The 19,242-nt window shown below is 55.2% G+C and overlaps 1 protein-coding gene across 5 annotated transcripts in view; it reads right to left on the bottom strand.

Annotated features, from left to right (window-relative positions):
* MARK2 (microtubule affinity regulating kinase 2) overlaps positions 1-19,242 on the bottom strand; it is a 55,808-nt gene that overhangs the window by 4,099 nt on the left and 32,467 nt on the right. For 3 of the 5 annotated variants that reach the window (XM_032414336.1, XM_032414337.1, XM_032414338.1), the window contains exons 2-16: positions 11,183-11,362; positions 10,930-10,983; positions 7,924-7,972; positions 7,544-7,609; positions 7,385-7,455; positions 7,110-7,166; positions 6,191-6,427; positions 5,368-5,487; positions 5,163-5,262; positions 4,973-5,085; positions 3,644-3,776; positions 3,166-3,344; positions 2,764-2,861; positions 1,595-1,756; positions 714-971 (exon numbers count right to left, since the gene is read on the bottom strand). In XM_032414336.1, the coding sequence (XP_032270227.1) occupies positions 714-971; positions 1,595-1,756; positions 2,764-2,861; positions 3,166-3,344; positions 3,644-3,776; positions 4,973-5,085; positions 5,163-5,262; positions 5,368-5,487; positions 6,191-6,427; positions 7,110-7,166; positions 7,385-7,455; positions 7,544-7,609; positions 7,924-7,972; positions 10,930-10,983; positions 11,183-11,362 (1,877 nt within the window). The remainder of the gene's footprint in view (positions 1-713; positions 972-1,594; positions 1,757-2,763; positions 2,862-3,165; positions 3,345-3,643; positions 3,777-4,972; positions 5,086-5,162; positions 5,263-5,367; positions 5,488-6,190; positions 6,428-7,109; positions 7,167-7,384; positions 7,456-7,543; positions 7,610-7,923; positions 7,973-10,929; positions 10,984-11,182; positions 11,363-19,242) is intronic. The other 2 variants (XM_032414339.1, XM_032414340.1) reach the window with 1 other exon arrangement.

Here is a 19,242-nt window from a genome sequence, read left to right as displayed (position 1 = left end):
ATGGAGACACGGAGCATCCCACCAGGCACGAGGGCTTAGGTGCACCGTCAGAATCAAAGCTGTCTCTCTGGGGTGGCCGGGGGCCAGGTGTGAGAAACCTCATGAAGAGAATCCCCACCCTGCTTGCCACCTCGGAAAGCATCAACCCACTGGGCTGCGAGGGAGGAGGCCAGCTCGGCCCCCACCAGCTACTTCATTTATGGCCTTCATCAAAGCAAGCCCCGGGTAGGAGGACGCGGCTGAGGCCGAGGGAGCGACTGCAGCCGGACCTAACCAACTGGCTGGGGGGAAAGGAGGTCAGAGGGGGCGAGACAGAGGACCAGGAAAAACTCTCCTTGCCGGCCCAGCCTGGCTCAGGCCTCATGACTTTGCAGCTGCGTCACCAAATATAAGTTTCCATGGGAACCCAGGAGAGAAGAGGGGGGCTTTTATTTTAGCATCTGAGTTCACACTCTCCTAGAGAGGAGGCGGCATTGGCCATCTGCTCTCGGGGCCAGAGAACGAGGGCTGTGTACAGGAGCTGGGGAGAGCCTGGGAGGGACGGACGGGTCTGGGATCGTGAGGTGCTGACAAAGACCCAATTCCTTAGGCTTCCCAAGGCCTCTTCTAACCCCAAGACCCAAGCCTAGTGCCGGCAGTGCTCATCCCCCGCCACCCAGGCAGGTAGGAAGGCCGGGCCTCATTCTCTCTGCCACCCTAAGCCCCCTACTCACCTGCGTACAAACTTGGAAGTGAATTTGCTGAAGATGCTCCCCGAGGCTCCCCGCCGGCCCTGGCTGTTGCCAGAGGGAGAGGCTGGGGTCACACCGTAGGGCAAATTCTGCTGGTCCCGCACCTGCCGGAGCTGTCCAGCGTGGAAGGTGCTTCGACTGGACACACCCCGGGGGAAATTAGTTCGGTCTGGGGCTCCACCACTGCTGCTGATGTTGTGGGCGGAGGGGGAGGCGACAGGGACACGCTGGGGGGCTGTGCTGTGGGAAGAGAGGTGGGGCGGAGGAAACGCATCAGGGCATAAGCACGCCGTCAGCACCGAGCACCTGCAGCACCCCGGGGTGGGAAGAGGGAAGGGGATGCTAGGGCAGAGGCAGCCATCACAGAGGACACAGAAGGAAGGGGTGTGACCACTGAGGACACGGGAAAGGAGAACATCTAGGTGGAGGTGGAAGGAGATGGTCTGGGGGAGGGACGGAGGCGAGGGAGGATACGTGTGTGGACAGCAGTACAGGCCGGAGAGAAGTGGCTCCTTGGAGCTAGGCACACTGGAACCTCAAGGGGACAATGTTGACCAACCCTCAAGGATTGAGTCCCTTTGGTGCTGACTGTCCCTGGGGTCCTAAGGAAGTCCAGGAAGGCTCAGAACAAAAAGGCTTCCTTCTGGAGCCTCGGGATGGCTTCTGAGAGGGAGAACTGGAGGAAAAGAGGGGCATTAAGCTATTTTTTTGTTCTACTTCCTGACTGTAGGGGACAGAGCCATTTCTTGTGGCTAAGATGCCAAGAACAGAGCAGGACCCCCGGGTCGGAGGGGGGAACGTGGGGGGCAGGGGGTGGGGCAGGCTGAGGGCACCCGGTGCGCCAGCTGCCCCAGCACACTTGCCTGGGCCGCGGCACCTCACAGTTACTGTCCGTGGGGGGCAGCCCAGTGGCCTTGTTGGGGTGCACGGAGGCCGACATGGATTTCTGGTGCTGGCGGGGCCGGGCCGCAGAGACCGCGGCGGAAGCAGAAGCCGTGGAGGCCCGGGACCCTGGCATGGTTAGGCTAGGAGACAAAAGCAGCGAAGAGGCCTGGGTTAGGGGTGGGTGGGGGCAGGAGGCTCAGGTTAGGAAGCAAGGGCAGGGCAGAAGGGCCAGAGCCGGGGGGGGGGGGGGGGGGGGGGGGGGGCGGGGGAAGCCTTGGCAGGATGCAGGTCAGGTCGGGGGAGCAGTGATGGGACTCCAGTCAGAGCCGAGGAAGGCGGGGCTGGGAAGTGGAGGGCGGGTGAGGAAAGTGAGGCAGGCCAAAACCTGGGGGAGGAAACCAAAAGTGCAGGAAAGCCGACAGGAGGTAACTGCCTCCGGGTAGCGCTGGTCTCCTAGGAATTCTAAGAACAAGGATGTTTTGTCGACAGAAAGAGCAGGGTGTTGCTAAGGGGAATTTTCATTAAGCTCAGAAGAGGAGGAGCCAGGAAGGCAACACACCAAGAGATGCTGGCGGTCAAGGCTAAGGGGGGATCTGTTCTCCCAGGCACAGCTGGGGTCACCCTCAACATGTACACCCCGCTGGTGGGCAGCTCTGGGTTCTGCTCTGAGCTGGGGTCCCCCAAATAAAGCCTTAGGCGCTGATGCCGAGAGGAGCATGGTTGCCATGCCCTGGCTGCGGTCAAGAAGCAAGAAGGCAGGGGCGCCGGGCTGGCTGTCAGAAGAGGTGTGACTCTTGATCTTGGGGTCGTGAGTTTGAGCCCCACATTGGGTGTGGACATTGTTTAAATAAATAAATAACTAAAAAAAAAAAAAAGAAGAAGAAGAAGCAGCCAGAAGGCAGCCGAGATGACCCTGGAGTCTCCCTCGGTCCGCCCACTGCAAGGAGCAGTCCCAGGAGCACAGGGGAGAGGAGACTGGGGGTGGGGGGTGAGCAGGGGGAGGTGCCGGTGTGTGGACAAGCTGGGCCGGACAGAGCCAGGACGGAACTCCAGGGAGCAGGGAGGGGAGGTGGGGCTGCCGACAGACGTCACTGCTGTGAGAGATGGTTCTGGGGCAGCGTGGTGGGCAGGGCCTGGGTCGGCTCACCTGTCTTTGCCGTTTTGGATGGAGGGCTGGCCAAGGCTGGCCCTCTCCAAAAGTGGGGAATTCCTGCTTCGATTTGTGCTGGTGGAGAGGACGCTGTTCTGTGGGGAATAAAGGGCAGAGCTGTATCACAGAAAACCAAAGAGTTCTTCTGTTCATAGAACTGGCTTTCCCTCTGCCTTCCAGCAGGAGCAGACAGGGGTAGAGAAAAGAAAGGATTCTGCTTTTCCTCTTGGGGGGAGGCTTTCTACAGTAAGCCAAAGTGGCCCGGGAGGTAAGAGACAGTGGGCGGTGGGTGGCCAGAGGGAGCTGCCTGGAGGGGGCTGGCCCCACTGCAGGAGGGGAGCTGGGTGGTGGGGAAGCAGGAGTGGGGCTGGCTGGTGGGGGACCCGGAGGGATGCTCACCGTGGAGGGGGTGGGGGTGGTCTTCTTCCTCTCCAGGCCGGGCAGGGGGCTGGCAGGCACTTTGGCTGTGCTGCTGGCCTTCCGCCCTGACTCCCGGTCTTCCTCAGGCCGCTTATTCTCTGCGTTGTTACTCTGCGTCTTCTTAGAGTAGGAATTAGACGTGGGAATGGCAGGACCAGCTGCTGGGCCAGAGGGACAGTGGGAATGGGTAAGGGTGAGGGGCACACCGAGTGCCCGACACACACACACACACACACACACACACTCACTCACTCACTCTGCTCTCCTACAGTCTTGCCAGCAACTTGGCAAACCCCATGTCACAGAGGGTGAAGGAAGTTAAGTGGCTTGGCCTAAGGCTAGTAAGTGGCTGAACTGGGACTGAAACTCGGCAGTGTCATCCCAAGCCCCCAGAACCTGTGTCCTTTCAGGAGAGGAGTGAGTCCCCACCTGCAACCCCCACCCCCCAAGCACTCACCCTGGTCACTGAAGCGCCGCTGCTTGGGGTTGGCCGAGACACTGCGCTGTACCTTGTGGGAGGGGGAAGGGGCACTGCTATTGGTCAGATCAGCTGAAGGCCGGGGCTTCAAGGTGATGGTGTCGCCCTCCAACTGCAAGCAGAGAAAAACCGGGGCAGAAGTCATTGGAGATGTGTACTGATGGACCCACATAATTACACACAGTCCCGCCTGACAGGAAGCCACCCCAGACTCACGTGAGACATACTCCTGCAGGATCCAGGTGTACCTCAACACTCCTTGAGACACATATGCCCCAGCAAAGATCCTGACAGAGCCAAAGACACCCCCCGCCCCGGCCCCCAGCACACCAAAGACTCCCTGTCCCCAGAGAGGGATATACATGCCCCGAAGAACACACATTCAGACTCAGAGACCACACCCTCCTGCCCCCAACTAGATACTTCCTGAGCAGGCTAAGGTGAGAACCGAGAGAGGGAGCCCAACACTACCAGGGGGAGAGCAGGGAGGCCAGGAGTGCATGTAGGGACATGCAGATGGTGAGCAAGACCCCACTCCCACACAAACCCACGGACTCACACATAGACATGGTTACCCAGACGGGGAGAAGAACAAACACGAGAACTCCAGATGAATAGACAGGAGGATGGACATAACACGCACACAGATACCCACAGCCAGACATAAGCACTAGGCAGAAACAACACAAAGACTCAAGACTCCTACTAGGAAGGCACAGAGACCCACACACCCAAACACCCAGAGATGGACACTTCCAGACGCAGAGGGACACAAACACATGGAAACAGACACAAAGATTTCTAGATCAACAAAGAACTGATCCTGGGGCGCCTGGGTGGCTTAGTCAGTTAGGTGTCTGCCTTCAGCTCAGGTCATGATCCCAGGGTCCTGGGATTGAGCCCCATGTCTGGCTCCCCGCTCAGCGGGGAGTCTGCTTCTCCCTCTCCCTCTGCCCCTCTCTCCCCACACTCGTGCTCTCTCTCTCAAATAAAATCTTTAAAAACAAAACAAAACCAAAAAAAGACAAAGAACTGATCCAGCCTTATCAGCACAGAAGGGACCAGATCTACTCACCCACATGGAAACCCAGGCCCAGGCCTAGACCCCACTAGCTTTCCTATCCATTCCATGAAGGAGACCAGTGAAAGCAAAGGCCAGAGAGCCTTACCCACCAGTGCTGAGGCTTAAAATTTGTCAGCAGAGAGCACACCTACTCAGAGAGGAGCTTCTGCCCTCAACGGGTACCAGAACAGGGGTGCTAGGGACAGCAAAGCTGGCTGGCAGGGGAAAGAGCAGGGGGCACACACCTCAGAGCTCTTGTAGCCCAGGAGCAGATAGGTGGCCATCACCTCGTTGTACCTCTGGCCCACCAGTGAGTCCTGGATCTCTTCCCGTGTGTAACCCATGGACACCATCAATTCTGCACAGGGGGGACATACAGTTAAGGCTGGTCCTGAGTCCTAGGGAGTTCAAGCTCATAACTCAGCAGAGCCTCACCTGTCCGCCGGGGGTCCTTGTAGTCAGGGAGTGGCTCCACATAAGGCTTTAATTCATCATCTTCGTGACCCACATTCATCCATCGATCTTTCATGATTTGCTGGGGAGCAAAAGGAAGGATATGGGCAGGGAGGAAGGAGACTCAGCTTGGAGGTGTCCCTGGGAACCCTGGACTTTCCAGCCAGCTGGGCTCCAGGCTGCTCACCTCTAAAGTGCCTCTCTTGCTGGGGTTGAGAATGAGAAATTTCTTAAGCAGGTTTTCACAGTCCGTGGACATGTAGAACGGAATGCGGTATTTTCCCCTCAGTACCCGTTCCCGTAGCTCCTGAGGTAGGAGGCAAATTTATTTTATTATTATTATTTTTTAAGTAAGCTCTACGCCCAACGTGGGGCCTGAACTCACGATCCTGAGACCAATGGTCGCCTGCTCTACCAACTGAGCCAGCCAGGTGCCCCAGTAGGAGGGAAATTTAAATCACCCCAAGGCCCAGGGAAGAAACCTAATACAAAACCTTCAGCTCCTGAGAGTTAAAGACTGACCAGGCAGACATACATGAAACGTGGCAGGAGGCAGAGAGCCCGAGACAAGACACCCCACCAGAGAGGCACTGAGGTCAATACCCTATGCCCATTAGCTTGACCAGCCTGAGGCCTGCCATCCCAAGCACCTTGGAGGGGTGAACGGATATACAATCTAACCTATCCCTTGAGGAAAGAATGGAGGTCATTACACTGGGCACAGAAGACCCCGTGTCCACTGCCACCCTGAGCAAGCCCGTCTCCGAATCTCTAGCTTGGGGAAAATGTAGAGGTGGCAAGTGTGAGAGAGGTCAGGGGTAAGACCAGAAGCCAGGAGTGGAAAGGAGAGGCAATACAAATGATCTAAGCCTCGGGCGCCTGGCTGCCTCGGTCGGCGGTGTGCGATTCTTGATCTTGGGGTTGTGAGTTTGAGCCCCATGTTCGATGTAGAGATTACTTCGAAATAAAATTTGAAAAAAACAAACAACTAAGTCTTTGATTCACTCCACCTTGAGGTTCTGTCCGTCAAAAGGCAGGGATCCGCTGACCAGTGTGTACAGGATAACTCCCAGGCTCCAGACGTCCACCTCGGGCCCATCGTACTTTTTGCCCTGGAAGAGCTCTGGGGCAGCGTAGGGGGGACTGCCACAGAAGGTATCCAGCTTGTTCCCAAAGGTGAATTCGTTGCTGAAGCCAAAGTCTGCAATCTTAATGTTCATATCAGCATCCAAGAGCAGGTTTTCTGCCTGGGAGGTAAGATGGAAAATGTCAGGACCAAGCGGACCAGAGTAAGCCACTGAACAGGAAGGAGCTGGGGGGGATGGGAGCACAGACAGGAAGCCATCCTCAGTCTCAGGATTTTCTCCACCAATGCCAGGGCAGGCCTTCAGTCAGTGTGAAGAGGCTGGGCTGGAGGAGGGCAGCGCAGGTCCCCTCACACAGGCAGCCGCAGGCGGGGGGCGGGGAGGGGGGTTCTGGGGGCTCTGCCATGTCAGGCTCGGGTTAATCGCAGTCATGTCTGCCAGGACTCGGGGGCCAGGAACCTCCGAGGTAGTCCACTCTCTAACATCTCAGGGAAAGAGCTGAGCGAGTGCGCACCCGCGAAGAGCTGTGGGTCAGTCAACAGTCTGCCCTCGGTCAGCGGCCAGGCTGCCTGAAGGTGCAGAACCTGCAGTGCTCCTGCCACGCCTGGCAGCCCTGGAAGACGATGTGCCCAGCGACGAGACCCTCTGTTCGCTGGCTGGAATGAGATCTAAGTCCAGTCGTGAGGCCTGTGTCAGAAGCAGCCCTAGGGGCTTCCTCATCATCTCCAAAAAATTAAAAGCTGGAGTTTCCTTGAACACTCAGGGCCTGATGGTTATGTCATTGGTGACAGAGGGTGAACGACCCAGCCCCAACTCAGACACAGGGCACAAGAGCGTGCCTTACCTTTAAGTCTCTATGAACAATAAACTTCTGGTGGCAGTACTGCACAGCAGACACTATCTGAAAGGAAGGAAGAAGGGTTAGCCCAGTGGCATCTGAGGGTGGGCCATGGGGCTCGCGGACCTGTGATCCCGTGACCTAGTTCTAAGCTGCCACAGCGACAGGCAAAGCCCAAAGGACCCTCCACAGGCCACTTAGAGAGAGGCAGCTCCTTCTTATATGCCAAATCCCAAGAGGCAGAGGTCGGGCCCATACTCTGCAAAGGGAGCCACACCCACCTGGCGGAATTTGGCTCGAGCCTCTTTTTCTTTCATCCTGCCATGAGCCACCAGGTAGTCAAACACCTCTCCTGCAAGACACAGGGGTGGGGTCTAGGTCGGAGCTTACTGGGGCTGGGGGACAGGGGGGCACACAGGAAGAGGCAGTCCCACACCTACCTCCACTGGCGTACTCCATGACAAGGTACAGAGTTTTCTCAGTCTCGATCACTTCAAATAACTTAACTACAAAAGAAAAGGCCAAGTCACCAGTCAGAGAAGTAGTAGGGGCCACACTCTGAGGCCCAACCTGAGCAGAGGCATCCTGGGGACAAAAGCCCCCTCCCCTCCTCCACGAGGGCAAGTTCCTCTCATGACAGCCACACTACTCAGGACAGCCCAGTGTGCCAGAGGCAGAGGTGGATTTTGAGCTGGGCTTCCCCAGAGGCATCCTCAAGGACTCCAGACTCTAGCAAACAGCATGCCTCGGGGAGGAATACAGGCTGGGAAGTGGAGCCGTGCTGTGGGGGAAGAAGGAAGGAACGACATCTGGTTCTCACCTATGTTGGGATGATTCAAAACCTTCATTATTCTTACTTCGCGGAATAGCTAGAAAAGAAAATACCAAGGGTCATGCTTGCTTAACTTGCTCCCCTCAGGTCCCCTCCAAACAGAGCCACTGCTAGGATTCTTCTCCCCAGAGAGAAAACAGGCAAAGAAATCGGGCAGCTGTCCAGGTCACCCAGACCTGTCACTGATGGCTTAGAAGTGGGTGAGGGGGAATGAGAGCAGAAGCATCAGCGGGAGGAAAGCTGGGTTCCAGCGACTTGTACCCTTGGGTTCAGCATCTGGATAGACCAGCCACGTGCCCTCTGTTGCAGTGTCCCCAAATCCAACCCCCAAACAGCAGACGGGTTTGGCTGGGTGCCTCTGAAGGAGGGAGTGTGAGCCCATGTACATGAATATTCAGAACCAGGGCTGCTGCTAAAGTTCAGTGACAAAACAGACTCCAGCTTGGTGTGTGTGTGTGTGTGTGTGCTGCGGGGGGGACCTGAAGGGGGCCCCCATCATCTTCTGGTTTACTGTGTGTGTGTGTGTGTGCTGGGGGGGATCTGAAGGGGGCCCCCATCATCTTCTGGCTTACTGTGTGTGTGTGTGTGTGTGTGTGTGCTGGGGGGGATCTGAAGGGGGCCCCCATCATCTTCTGGTTTACAGAAGTCAGAGGGCTCTGCACTAGTGGGCAGGCCCTTCTCTCCTGGGCCTCTGGGGCGGTGACAGAAGAAGCCGCTCCTATATATAGCTGATGCCAATTTTAATCAAACCCACCTCCACACACTCACGCTCTCTTTGTGAAACAAAATCAGGGACTCCAAACCATGTATTTCCATAAAGAAAGATGACAGAAACGAACTCCATCCCCTCTGCGGGGGCCAGAGAACTGGAGGTGGGGTTTTGGTAACTTCCAGGCCTCGCCATTTGCACAAAGAGCAGAACTAGTTGTTTATATTATGTTTTGGTTTTTTTTTTGGGGGGGGAGGAGAGGTCTTAAGACCTAATTCAGGATATAGTTTATGGAATCAAGTGAGCACGGTTTTTCCCCTTAATGAGATCCGAGAGCTTCTGTGAGCTGGAAAGGAAAAGAAGAGACAGGCTTTCCAATCTTCGGGAATCTGATTCTGAACTTGGCTCCCTTTTCTTGTTAGAGCCCAGGTTTCTCTTGCCTTCTTCCCTGGTCCAGCAGTTGTCTTGGATGAAGAGGCAAAAAATCCTGGACACCACCTCAGGGGTGGTAAGCAACTGGGAAGTAACACTGAAATGGGGCCGGAGGCAGTGGCCAGGGTCCCCCCCCACCACACACACACATCCCCCCGGGGCACCCGCTGGCCTGGAAGAGGCATTCTCCTGGGAGAACAGTGGAGTTTTCTGGGCTCAGCTGAGAACCCTGAGGGCGATAGATTCTTCGCTATTGTCCTTTTTTACGGATCACTGCTGGGATCAAATTTAACCAGAGCGATTTGGCCAGAATCAGATTGGCCTTGGTAACAGTGTGTGTTAAAAGGCTTTTAAAATGGCTACATTTGTCTGGCACTGGTGCCTTCCAGCCGGCTGGTCAGGAAGAGGCAAAGAGAAAAAAGAGGTGGGAAATAAGACGGCCTGGCTGACTGTGGCAATCACCATATGGTAGGCTGGACTGCACCAAAGACCAAACGGCCCCCACCAAGCTGGCCTCCACCCTGCAGGGTCTGAGCCAACATATCAAGAGTAGCCCTCTTTCCCTTCCTTCCGGAAAGCTCTAAGCAGGAAAGCCCTAGTGATGACAGTAGTGTTTCCTTTGAACCAAAGAACCTTGAGGGGATCCCAGGGCTAACAAAAAATAGGAAACACCTTGGTTTTGGCTCCCAGTGTGTCAAGGCACCTCAACCTCCACACTGCTAGTCCGTGAGTGCCTCTCTCAATACCAGCCCCCAACCCTAGTCCCAAGCTTCCCAATCCCACTGTAGCTGACTATCAGCATGAGGTCATGCCCGCTCCTGACTCAACTAACACAATGTGCTCATGGAAGAAAAAAAAATTCAGTCTACCTCATGATAGAAAGAACTAGGTGCATCAAGATCAGGAAATCTGAACCAGGGTCAGGGGAGTATGAGGGCACAAGGAAATCTGACTGACCTAAACAGGGGCAGCTTTTTGGGAGCCAGATGGGAGACTTCCTCCTTCCCCTAACTGCCAGAGCCCAGGATGAGGAGAGAGGGCAGAGAGTTTCCAGTTCAACATCAACCCGTCCCTGGCAAGCTGTCCCATTATGCAAATCGAAGCCTCCTTTTCATGTCCCCACCAGCTCTTCATAGTTTTCCAACCAGGGGGCATGTGTTCCCACCCGACCAGCTAGCTAAGACAGACCTCAGTTTCCCACTGTAAGTCAAGGAGGGAAGGAAAAGTTCAACTTCACCTAGCGAACAGTACATGCAAATGACTGACTTTTAGCCAAGAGGAGCCTAGAAGTGAGAAGGCAAATTGGGAGTACCTGTCCTTAATCTGCACAAACTGGCAGGGCCTCGAGACTGTGGAGTTTAGCTTCTAAAAACCACAGTCTTCCATACCCACATCCCCCAAAAATGTAGCTGGCACAAATGTGGTGGCAGGCCTCCCTGCCTCCTCTTATCCCTGTATGTCTGGAGCCACTCCTTTGGATCATTCCAGATCTTGGAGTCACCAAACGCATGTTTCTAGTAATGGCTACAAACGTGTGTTTTTGCATAGGGCTGGCCATGGGCCAGAAGATAACAAGATGCAGGAAGTAGGTCAGATAGATAGGCCAAATGGTGGGGAAGGGCAGAAAGACTTCGAAAGAGCCAGTGCCTGTGGCCAGGAAGCCCACCCAGGAGGGGTCAACATGGTGGATCCGATCAGAGCCCCAGAGGTAGCAGAGCCATGGAGCAGCGGGGACAGTGAAATGACCGGAGATTTTTAAGTTAAGGATTCAAGGGGAGGCCCACCTGGGGTCAAGTAGATCACTGACCCCTGAAGAGAGGTTTAGAAAGGAACAGAAGGTGCTGTGTGCTTACCTTCTGGAGGCTGGAGGAGTTCAGTTGAGTCTTGTCAATGATCTTCACAGCTACCTGCACAGGAGACAAAAAGCCCCCGATTCCCTCTCTGAGCAGGCTGAACCCAGGACTCAACTCTCCCTCCTCCTCTATATTTCCACCTCCTTTTGCCTCCTCCCTCTCAACACTTCCATTCGACTCGATGGCATTTCCACCGGACAACAAGAGGGTGGCTGCGGCAGTTGTCCCACCGCGCCCAGCCCCCGGAGCTCACCTCTTTCCCGGTCAGGATGTGCCGGGCCAGCTTCACTTTGGCGAAGTTACCCTTGCCGATGGTCTTAAGGAGTCGGTAGTTACCAATGTGGGGCTGCTCGTCAGCAGAGGCGGCTGAGTTGCGGCCCCGCAGCATGTTGGACTTACTGCTGGGCTTGGGGTCGAGGTGTCCCAGCGGGGGCTGCAGGGTGGAGACAGGCACACCTTTCCGGACGCCGCCCTCTCAGTTCCCCGTTCCCTTGCCCTTAGCTCTCCACAAAAAACCCAAGAGGCTGGGGGAGTAGGGGCGGACTGCAGGGGGCTAGCAGGCAGGCAGAGGATCGGAAGGCGTGGGGGAGGAGAGGAGAAACGAGCCAGTCTTCACCCCAAGAGAGCAGAGCATACAATCCAGTCCAGCGTGCTGTGGGTGTGGGAGCTCGGGACCTGTGCTGTCCCACCCACCGCTCGCGGCAATAACCCAGCAGCCCCTCCGCCTCCTGTGGGCGAGCGCCTCCTGCTGGCCTCCCTGCCGCCTGTTCACGCCGGGACAAGGAGGCGCGGCAAAATCCCAGGAGCCCAACAGTCAGGATTACTTTAAAGCACTCATCACCACCCAACACTTCACCTTTACTTTTATTATCTATTACTTTACATTCATTTGTCGTCGATCCCGATGAGAATGGAAGCTCATGAAGGCAGGCATAAGTAATTTATTCACTGACACATCCCAGCACCTACACGATCGGAGTTAGGACAGATGCTCAATGAAACTTGTGCCGAGAACAAACTGAACGACAGGGTCTGAGCAAGGTGACCGTCTGCCCTCAGATATCCCGTCGCTTGAACAAGGGTGTGACAAAGCAGCAATCGTGGCAACAGCACTGAACAGCTACAGAAACAGAACACAAAAACCGTACGACCCAGACGAAAACACACGTTTACATGAAGACATGTGTGTTCCTCAGAGGACTACACAGAGTTGCTAGTGAGCCAGTGGTTCTGCTCCTCGGTGCACACCTAAGAGGAATGGAACGGACATCCCACCGATGTTCGTTCGTAACATCCACGCTCGCAAAAGCCCCAGAGTAGAAACCACTCACATGTCCATTAATTGACAAATGGAGAAACACACTGTGGAAAAGGCACATAGCGGACTCTTTGTCGGCAATAAAAAGCAGCGACACCTGCTACGACATGGAAGAATCTTGAAAACAGGATGCTAAATGAACAAAGATGGTCACAAAGGACCACATATTGTATGATTCCATTTATCTGAAATGTTCAGAATAGGCAAATCCACAGAGACAGATTAGTCTAGGACTGAGGAGGGTGGGGATTTAGGGGTGACAACTAAGGGGTGTGGGGTTTCTTTCTGTGCTAGTGAATGTGTCCTAATGAACTGCTGATTGTGGTGATGGCTACATCACTCTGTGAATTTACTCAAAGCCACTTAATCGTACACTTTAAACGGGTGAATTGTGTGGCATATGAATTACATTTGAATAAAAGTGTTAAGAGTCTGACCTAAGTCTCGTTTGGAGCCCTGATTTACCTCTCAAAGGGAAATGATGCCTGATGCCATCGCTCTCACATACTGGGACAAAGGGCTGCCAGAGCCTCATCCCAGAACCATCCAGAGCTACCTCGGAAACTTCAAGGACACAGTGTGGAGGAGAGCAGGGTGACCAGAAGTGTGAGTCCAAGTTCTTCCTGTCACGGCCCCTTTGGGCTGGGCTGTCGTGAAGCCCTCCACAACCACAGGGAAAAGAAAAGACTTGCCACGCCACCCAAGGAACTGTCCAGGGTTCCTTGCAAGAAGCTTGCTTCCCTCATCAGATGCTTTCCAGGCAGAAAAACAAGAACACAAAGCAAATAGCCTGCTACTGACGTTTCCCCCTTCTTACTTGTGTCAACGGAGGGCCTTTCTTTCTCTCTGCATAGTAGCTGCTGGCTGGTTTGGGGTAAGCGGTCTGATTCAGATCCCAAAAGCTCACGGATTTAGGCGTTTGAGGGAAAAAAAAAAAAAAAAAAGATCCCAATCCCATGCATATGGTCGATTTTGAAGGGAGAGCTTCCTGACATCTCAGTAGAGTCCCTTTTGACCTCTTTTGCTCTTTAGGGCATGTTCTCTCTCTCCTGTGAGTCCTCACCACCCCTCCCATGTCCACCAAGTCCCAGGGCCTTTGCTGTCTGCCCACCGGAGCCCACAAACCCCTCTTGCCCTCTGTGCTTCAGACACCCTGTTGCTCACTTACCTCTGGTTGGTCCTCAGTGTTTGCTAGACCAGTAGATTTTCAAACACCTGCTTTTTACCCTTCCAAAGCAACCCTAGGATTCACACCCTTTGGAGAGAAGGGCATTCCTAGGCCCTGCGGGTACCTGCCTTGGGCTCAGTCTACCAAAGGGTACCCTGAGCCCCCTCCATCAGGGTCCTGAAGGCCGGGCCTCCATGGCCTACCTCTTCTCAGCCCCATCCTCCCAGCAAGTGCTGCTAGACTGCCTACCACTCTACCTGGTCTGCCTCAGGGGCCATGAACAGGGAAAATCTTCCCTCTGCCCCAGCTCTCACGAGAGGAAGATGGGTGGCAAAGTGTCCTTGGCAACCTCCAATTCACCCCCTAAGTTTCTTGTCACTCCCCTCTTTTCTGAGGATACGAACCAAAGGCAGCAAGAGCTTGGCAGTCTCCAAGCCCTCAAAATTGTTAATAGGAATTTAGAGTTGACTTGAAGATTTGGGCCCTCTGCCCCTCTGAAGCCAAATCTGGGAATCCTACTGTCCTTCCCGACCTCTGCTCTGTGCCTCCCTCTTGGTGCTTCTGGCCCTCAGGGCGGGTCTGTGTGGCCCAGCAGGACAGCATCGCCCGCCAGGATCAGCGGACCTCAAGCACATCAATAACCACAAGAGCGGCTCTGCCATCCACCTCCCTCCTTACAGGGGTACAGAGGTGTGGTTAAGAGTGCAAATGCCAGAGACAAACTGCTAGTGTCCAAAACCTAAATCTGTCAATGACTCAACACATGCTAACTCTATTATTATCAACACCATCCTTAAGAGGGAGATGAGATTATTACAAAGGGGGAAGGAAACCATCCAAGAGAGGACCAGTGCAGCGTGACCCCACGCACCTGTGTCAGGAGATGGTCTAGTGGGTGCCAGGGAGCTCTGTCTAGCAGAACCAGGTTCGAGTCCTGGCTCCCCCACTTATTAATTAGTTTCCTCATCTGTAAAGGGGTGATAAAATATTGCCTACTTCACGTTAGGTGAGAGAACACATGTAAAATGCTTTATCCAGTGCTAAATGAAGAGCAACCACTATTATTTTTAGTTCCCAAATACTACTGTCTGCAAAGTCAAAGGTCCCTTTGTCAACAAGACTCCCACCTGAGTGGAGCCCTCCTAAGCCAGCAGTCGCCCAGTGGGGGCCAAGGCCCTCCCCACTGGCGAGGGGTCCAGGCTGAGCTGTGGATGCCCTCCCCTCTGGCCCACATTGCTATCCTGCACCAGCACTTCTAGCCTCCAGAGGAGGCGACCAGACAGGGCAGCTGTGAAGGGCTGGTCCCAAGCCAGGCATCCAGAACAGAAAGAGAGAAGGTTCGGCTTGTCCAGGACCCAGAGAAGCAGGGAACACTGGCCTGTGATCCTTGATCCTCCGGCTCCCCTTTCAGGACTGAAATCACCCAACTGTCAGGACTCAAAGACCAAAGACCGTAGCCCTCCTCTCCCTCCTTTTCACCTCTCCTCTGAGACATTTCCCATAGCAGGCATGTGGGCCAAGGTGAGGAGAGCCCAGGGAAGCAAGCAGAGAAAGGGAGTGAAGAAAGGAAAAAGTCTCCAGCAGAGAATGTTTCTTGGACCATGGCCCCACAGGAGGTGGCTGCCCTGAAGGCTGAAGTGGAGGTAAGGGTGCGGAGACCATCTCTTCTGTGGTTCTGACTAGGCCCACTCAACCTGGATCCAGATCTCACCACCAGGCTGGGGGCTGAGGACTGGCTGCCCTTCTGGGCCAACGAAACAGGCTCTGGCTAAAGCCACACTCTTCCCTCTACCTCTGTCCGCCCTGCTCACAGGAAGATAGGAACACCAGACATTCCCAAAGCCCTGGCCCACAGCACACCATAGTCAGACCCTACAAATCTGAGGAAGTCTGCTGCAAGCTGCCAGCACGAGTCTCAGGTAGCCTTCAGAAGAACAGGGGGTCACCCTGCGAGGCCATATTGGGAACTGATGGCAGACCACAAGGTGACTTAGCAGGCCTGACTCAGAAGCGGGACGTGCACAGCTCTGGAGGCTCAACAGAGAGGTGGAATATAGGACCCGGGGAGAAAAGAGAGAGGCTTCTATCTAGCAGGCCCTTCAACCTGGGATCTCCAAACTCAGCCTTAGGCGTGTTGCCAGGTTCGCCCGGAAGACAGCCTCCACCCCTGAGGCCCAGCGCTGACTCAGGTAGGCAGGGCCCCTTCCCTAACGCTGGGGGCACCTACCAACAGTTCTCCCCTAGAAAAGCCCGTGCTGCGGGGCTCTGCATTCAGGCCTGGCCTCAAGTGTCCTGAGACTTCCCCAGGGCTGGGAGGGGTGATAGGCAGGTACTCCCCGGCCAGAGGCAAAGTAAGCCTGGGCACCATGGGAAGAAAAGGGTCCCTTGGGCGCCGGCCCAGTGCACCCGCCCCAGATCCCAGTCTCCCCTCGCTGGAACACCTGAGCACCTCCCCCCTCCGGGCCTCCACCTGTCACCTGCCCCCTCCTCTCACTCTGGGTGCGACTGCTGACTCAACCTATGGAGACTCTCCTTCCGGTATTTGCCCCCTCTTCCTTTCCCAGCCAGTGCCTCTTTCCATGAATTTTACTACCTGTGCTAGCGCCTGGCTCCATTTAGCAATTCTTTAAAGATCCTGTGTTTGGGGTAGGAGGGAGGAGAGAGGAAGGGGGCAATCCCACAGCAGAAAAGGGGAAAACATACCCGGCTGGAGAAAGGGACAAGGACTACCAGCAACTTCCATTCAGCAGAGCCCACAGCAGAACCTGTCAGGCAGCGAGGGCAAAGTACAGAGGCCGGGGAGAGCCAGGCCCAGGGCGGGGGCTGCCGGCTCTGCCAGCCACCCTTACTCAGCCGGAGCAGGCGACACCTTCCACCACCTCCTCAGTGAAAAACAGTGAGGCAGCCAGGCCTGAGCGGCTCCTGCCTGGGAACCTGGACTGTGTCGCAACCGAAACCACCACTAGCAGAGAGAGACCGGGCTTGGCAAGGAGAGCAACAGGGACAAAAAGCCCCACAGCTTCCCGCAGGCCGGGGTCTGGTGGCCAGAAAACGCATGCAGTCCCAGGACACGACACCGACACCACCGACACCGGGAGCAAGGTGGGAAGAAAGGGGCAGGCAGGCAACGGGAAGGAAGGGAGACAGAGAGAGAGAGAGGCGGGTTTAGATCAACTTCCTTCTCCCTCCCCCTCCCCCTCCCCGGAAATGGGCTGCCCCACCCTCCCCAAGGTGCTCTGCTGGGTAACAGCTGGGAGAGGGTGAAGAGGCTCTGCTCCAGCCAGGGCTGTCATCAAGTCCTTATCTCACCTTCTCCCGCAGCAGGTGGGACCTGGGGAGGGGCTCCAACTGGCGGGGAGGAATATGTGTGAATCAGGCCGGCTGACCTGGAGGAACAGCCTTGCCAAAGACCAGCAAGCCACCCATGGGAGAACAAGAAGGGGGTTAAGCAGAAACCAGCAATCTAACAGTGGCAGATGGACCTCCTGCTTCACAAAATGCAGTGTTTAACTCAGAAAAATGCATATTCCACTTATACACAAAATATTTTGGATGTAATTTCAGGGAGTTCAGGGACCCTGTGAAGCCCCTTTAGAGGTCGATGGGTTCCAGATTAAAAACCTTTGTCACTGATTGAGTAAGACATTTAATTCTAAAACTTGCCCCAAAGATGGGGAACCAACCAAATGTCCCTCTAAGTCCCTTCCAGCCCTGATTCTGGGAGTCCATCCCTAGGTTCCTGCCCAACCTCCGACGAGTCTCCATCACCCCCCCTCCCACCCCAACAACACTGCTTTACGAACTTCGAGGGCCAGGGACAGCAGGGACGTTGGTCTTCACACCTTCCTCCTGCAAAGCTCTCCTGTCTGGGCATCTGCTAACTCAGGGCGATGGAGCTCTCCCTTGTCTGAGTTCTGCGTTCCGGTCACGCCTTTCTTCTGGCTCCCAGATCTACTTCGAATTCATTCCATATCTCTAGGCTAGGCTCTTTCCCATTAAGCAACTCTTGAAAGATCTCATGCTGGTAGGCCATAAACCCCTCTAGGGAAGGGCAAAGCCTCCTCTGTGCCCTCCCAGCACCTGAGCAGATACCAGGGAGACCACGCCACTCAGTGTTCGCCTTACACAGGAGCCCTGATCAACACACTCGACATTCCTGACGCTGTCTTCTGCTGCCACATATTCCCTACGTTCTCCACACCTATAGGTAGCATCCTCACGTTACAGATGAGAAATTAAAGCACAGAGGTTACGAGACTGGCCCAAGATCCCACAGCCTCCCAGCACAGAGCTGGGACTGGGGCCCAGGGCTTTCATGCCCAGGTCAGCACTCTGCTGTTCCTCACGGTCCCCTTTGCTGGCTTGCCCCAAAAGAAGATAAGGAAGCAGGGCGGGAGGTGGGGGGTGGGGAAGATGCCTAGGCCAACAGGAATGCCAGTGTCTGGCTCAGGCCGGTGTGTAGGGCTGCTGTGAGGACGTACCCAGGGGGTCCCACAGTCACCCCTCTCCAAAGTTGGCCCTGATCTCAGGGCAAGAGCTTCGGGTTTACTCTGGACCCTGGGCTCAGGCTTGCCTGCAACCACCTGCCCCTTCACTCAGAGGCCAGAACAGGATCAAACGGCTTCATTTTTCCAGTCCCTAGGGTTCTGCAATGTGACAGAAAGATTGTTTCCTCAATCCTGTTTGTGGGAAGCAGTAAGGGGTTTTGTAAACTGAGGAAGTACCGAGCACTGACCTCAGACAGAGAGGCTGGGGAGAAATGGGTATGACTGAGCTGACAAGTCACGTGGCCGTGGCGAATGGCTAGTTCTTTAACCCTTCCTCCTTCACTGCATCCAGGAACCCTCTTTGCATCCTTTAATCCTGAGCAACTGTCACTCTCAACTGCCAAGAGTCAAGAAACCCAAGGAGCATTGTGGGTAGGAGAGATCTCATAAGGCTGGGGGAAGAACTGACCAGTGGAAATGTAACCCCCAAAATTAACTGTGATGGCTCCCCCCGGGGGACCCTCACCTTCCCGTAATACCCTGGTGCAGAAGGGAGGTGGGGCTGTGTCAGAGCGTCAGAGGGCTGCTCCCTCTTTCTGGCTGGGGCAGGTGCCCCCTGACAGAGGAGACCTGCAGAGCCGGCAACTGAAGCCTGAAGTCCAAAGCAGGTGGGTCACTTCATGCTAGCTTTTTGAGCTGCAAGCCTTACCCCAAGGCAGGGGGACCAGCACTGCAGCCTGGGCCAGGAGGGGAGCAGCCTGCAGGCCTCAAAGCAGCCATGGCAGGAGCCAGCACATGCCTGGGAGGACCAGCAGGCAAGAACTGACCTGGAGTGTGACCAGAACGGATCCCGCACCTCCAGCTCACTCCGCTGCATGCATGGACGCCACAGTACAATGCTCACCCCTCATCTCCTGCCTTCGAAGCCACTTGAAATGCTGGGCTCTCCCTCAAACAGGGTAGATTCTACTGAGCAACCAGAGCTTTACCAGGTTCCAGTACCGAACTTCATCCCTGAGAATCTGCTCACTGGGGTCTGGTCTCTATCTCAATCCCCAATTACTGTTGCTAATTCAGCAAACCTTTGCTGAGTGCCTACCTCTGGAGCCAGGGCTAGTTGCAAAGTTCAGAAAGATCTGGTTCCTGCCTTCTAGAAACTTAGAGGAGGGAACTGTATATTATATTAGACTCACCACAGTATCTCTGCTTACTTAGTAAGGGAGGCAGGATAGCATGACAGAGCTCCGGAGGCTAATGGGCCTGGGGTGGGAGCCTTGCCTTTGCTCCTTACTAGTTCACTGAGCACGACTAGGATTCCTTGACTTCTCTAGATCTCAGTT

The sequence above is a fragment of the Phoca vitulina genome, unplaced genomic scaffold (assembly GCF_004348235.1).
Source record: "Phoca vitulina isolate PV1807 unplaced genomic scaffold, GSC_HSeal_1.0 scaffold16, whole genome shotgun sequence".
NCBI lineage: Eukaryota > Metazoa > Chordata > Mammalia > Carnivora > Phocidae > Phoca > Phoca vitulina.
This window is presented reverse-complemented; position numbering and strand designations above follow the sequence as displayed.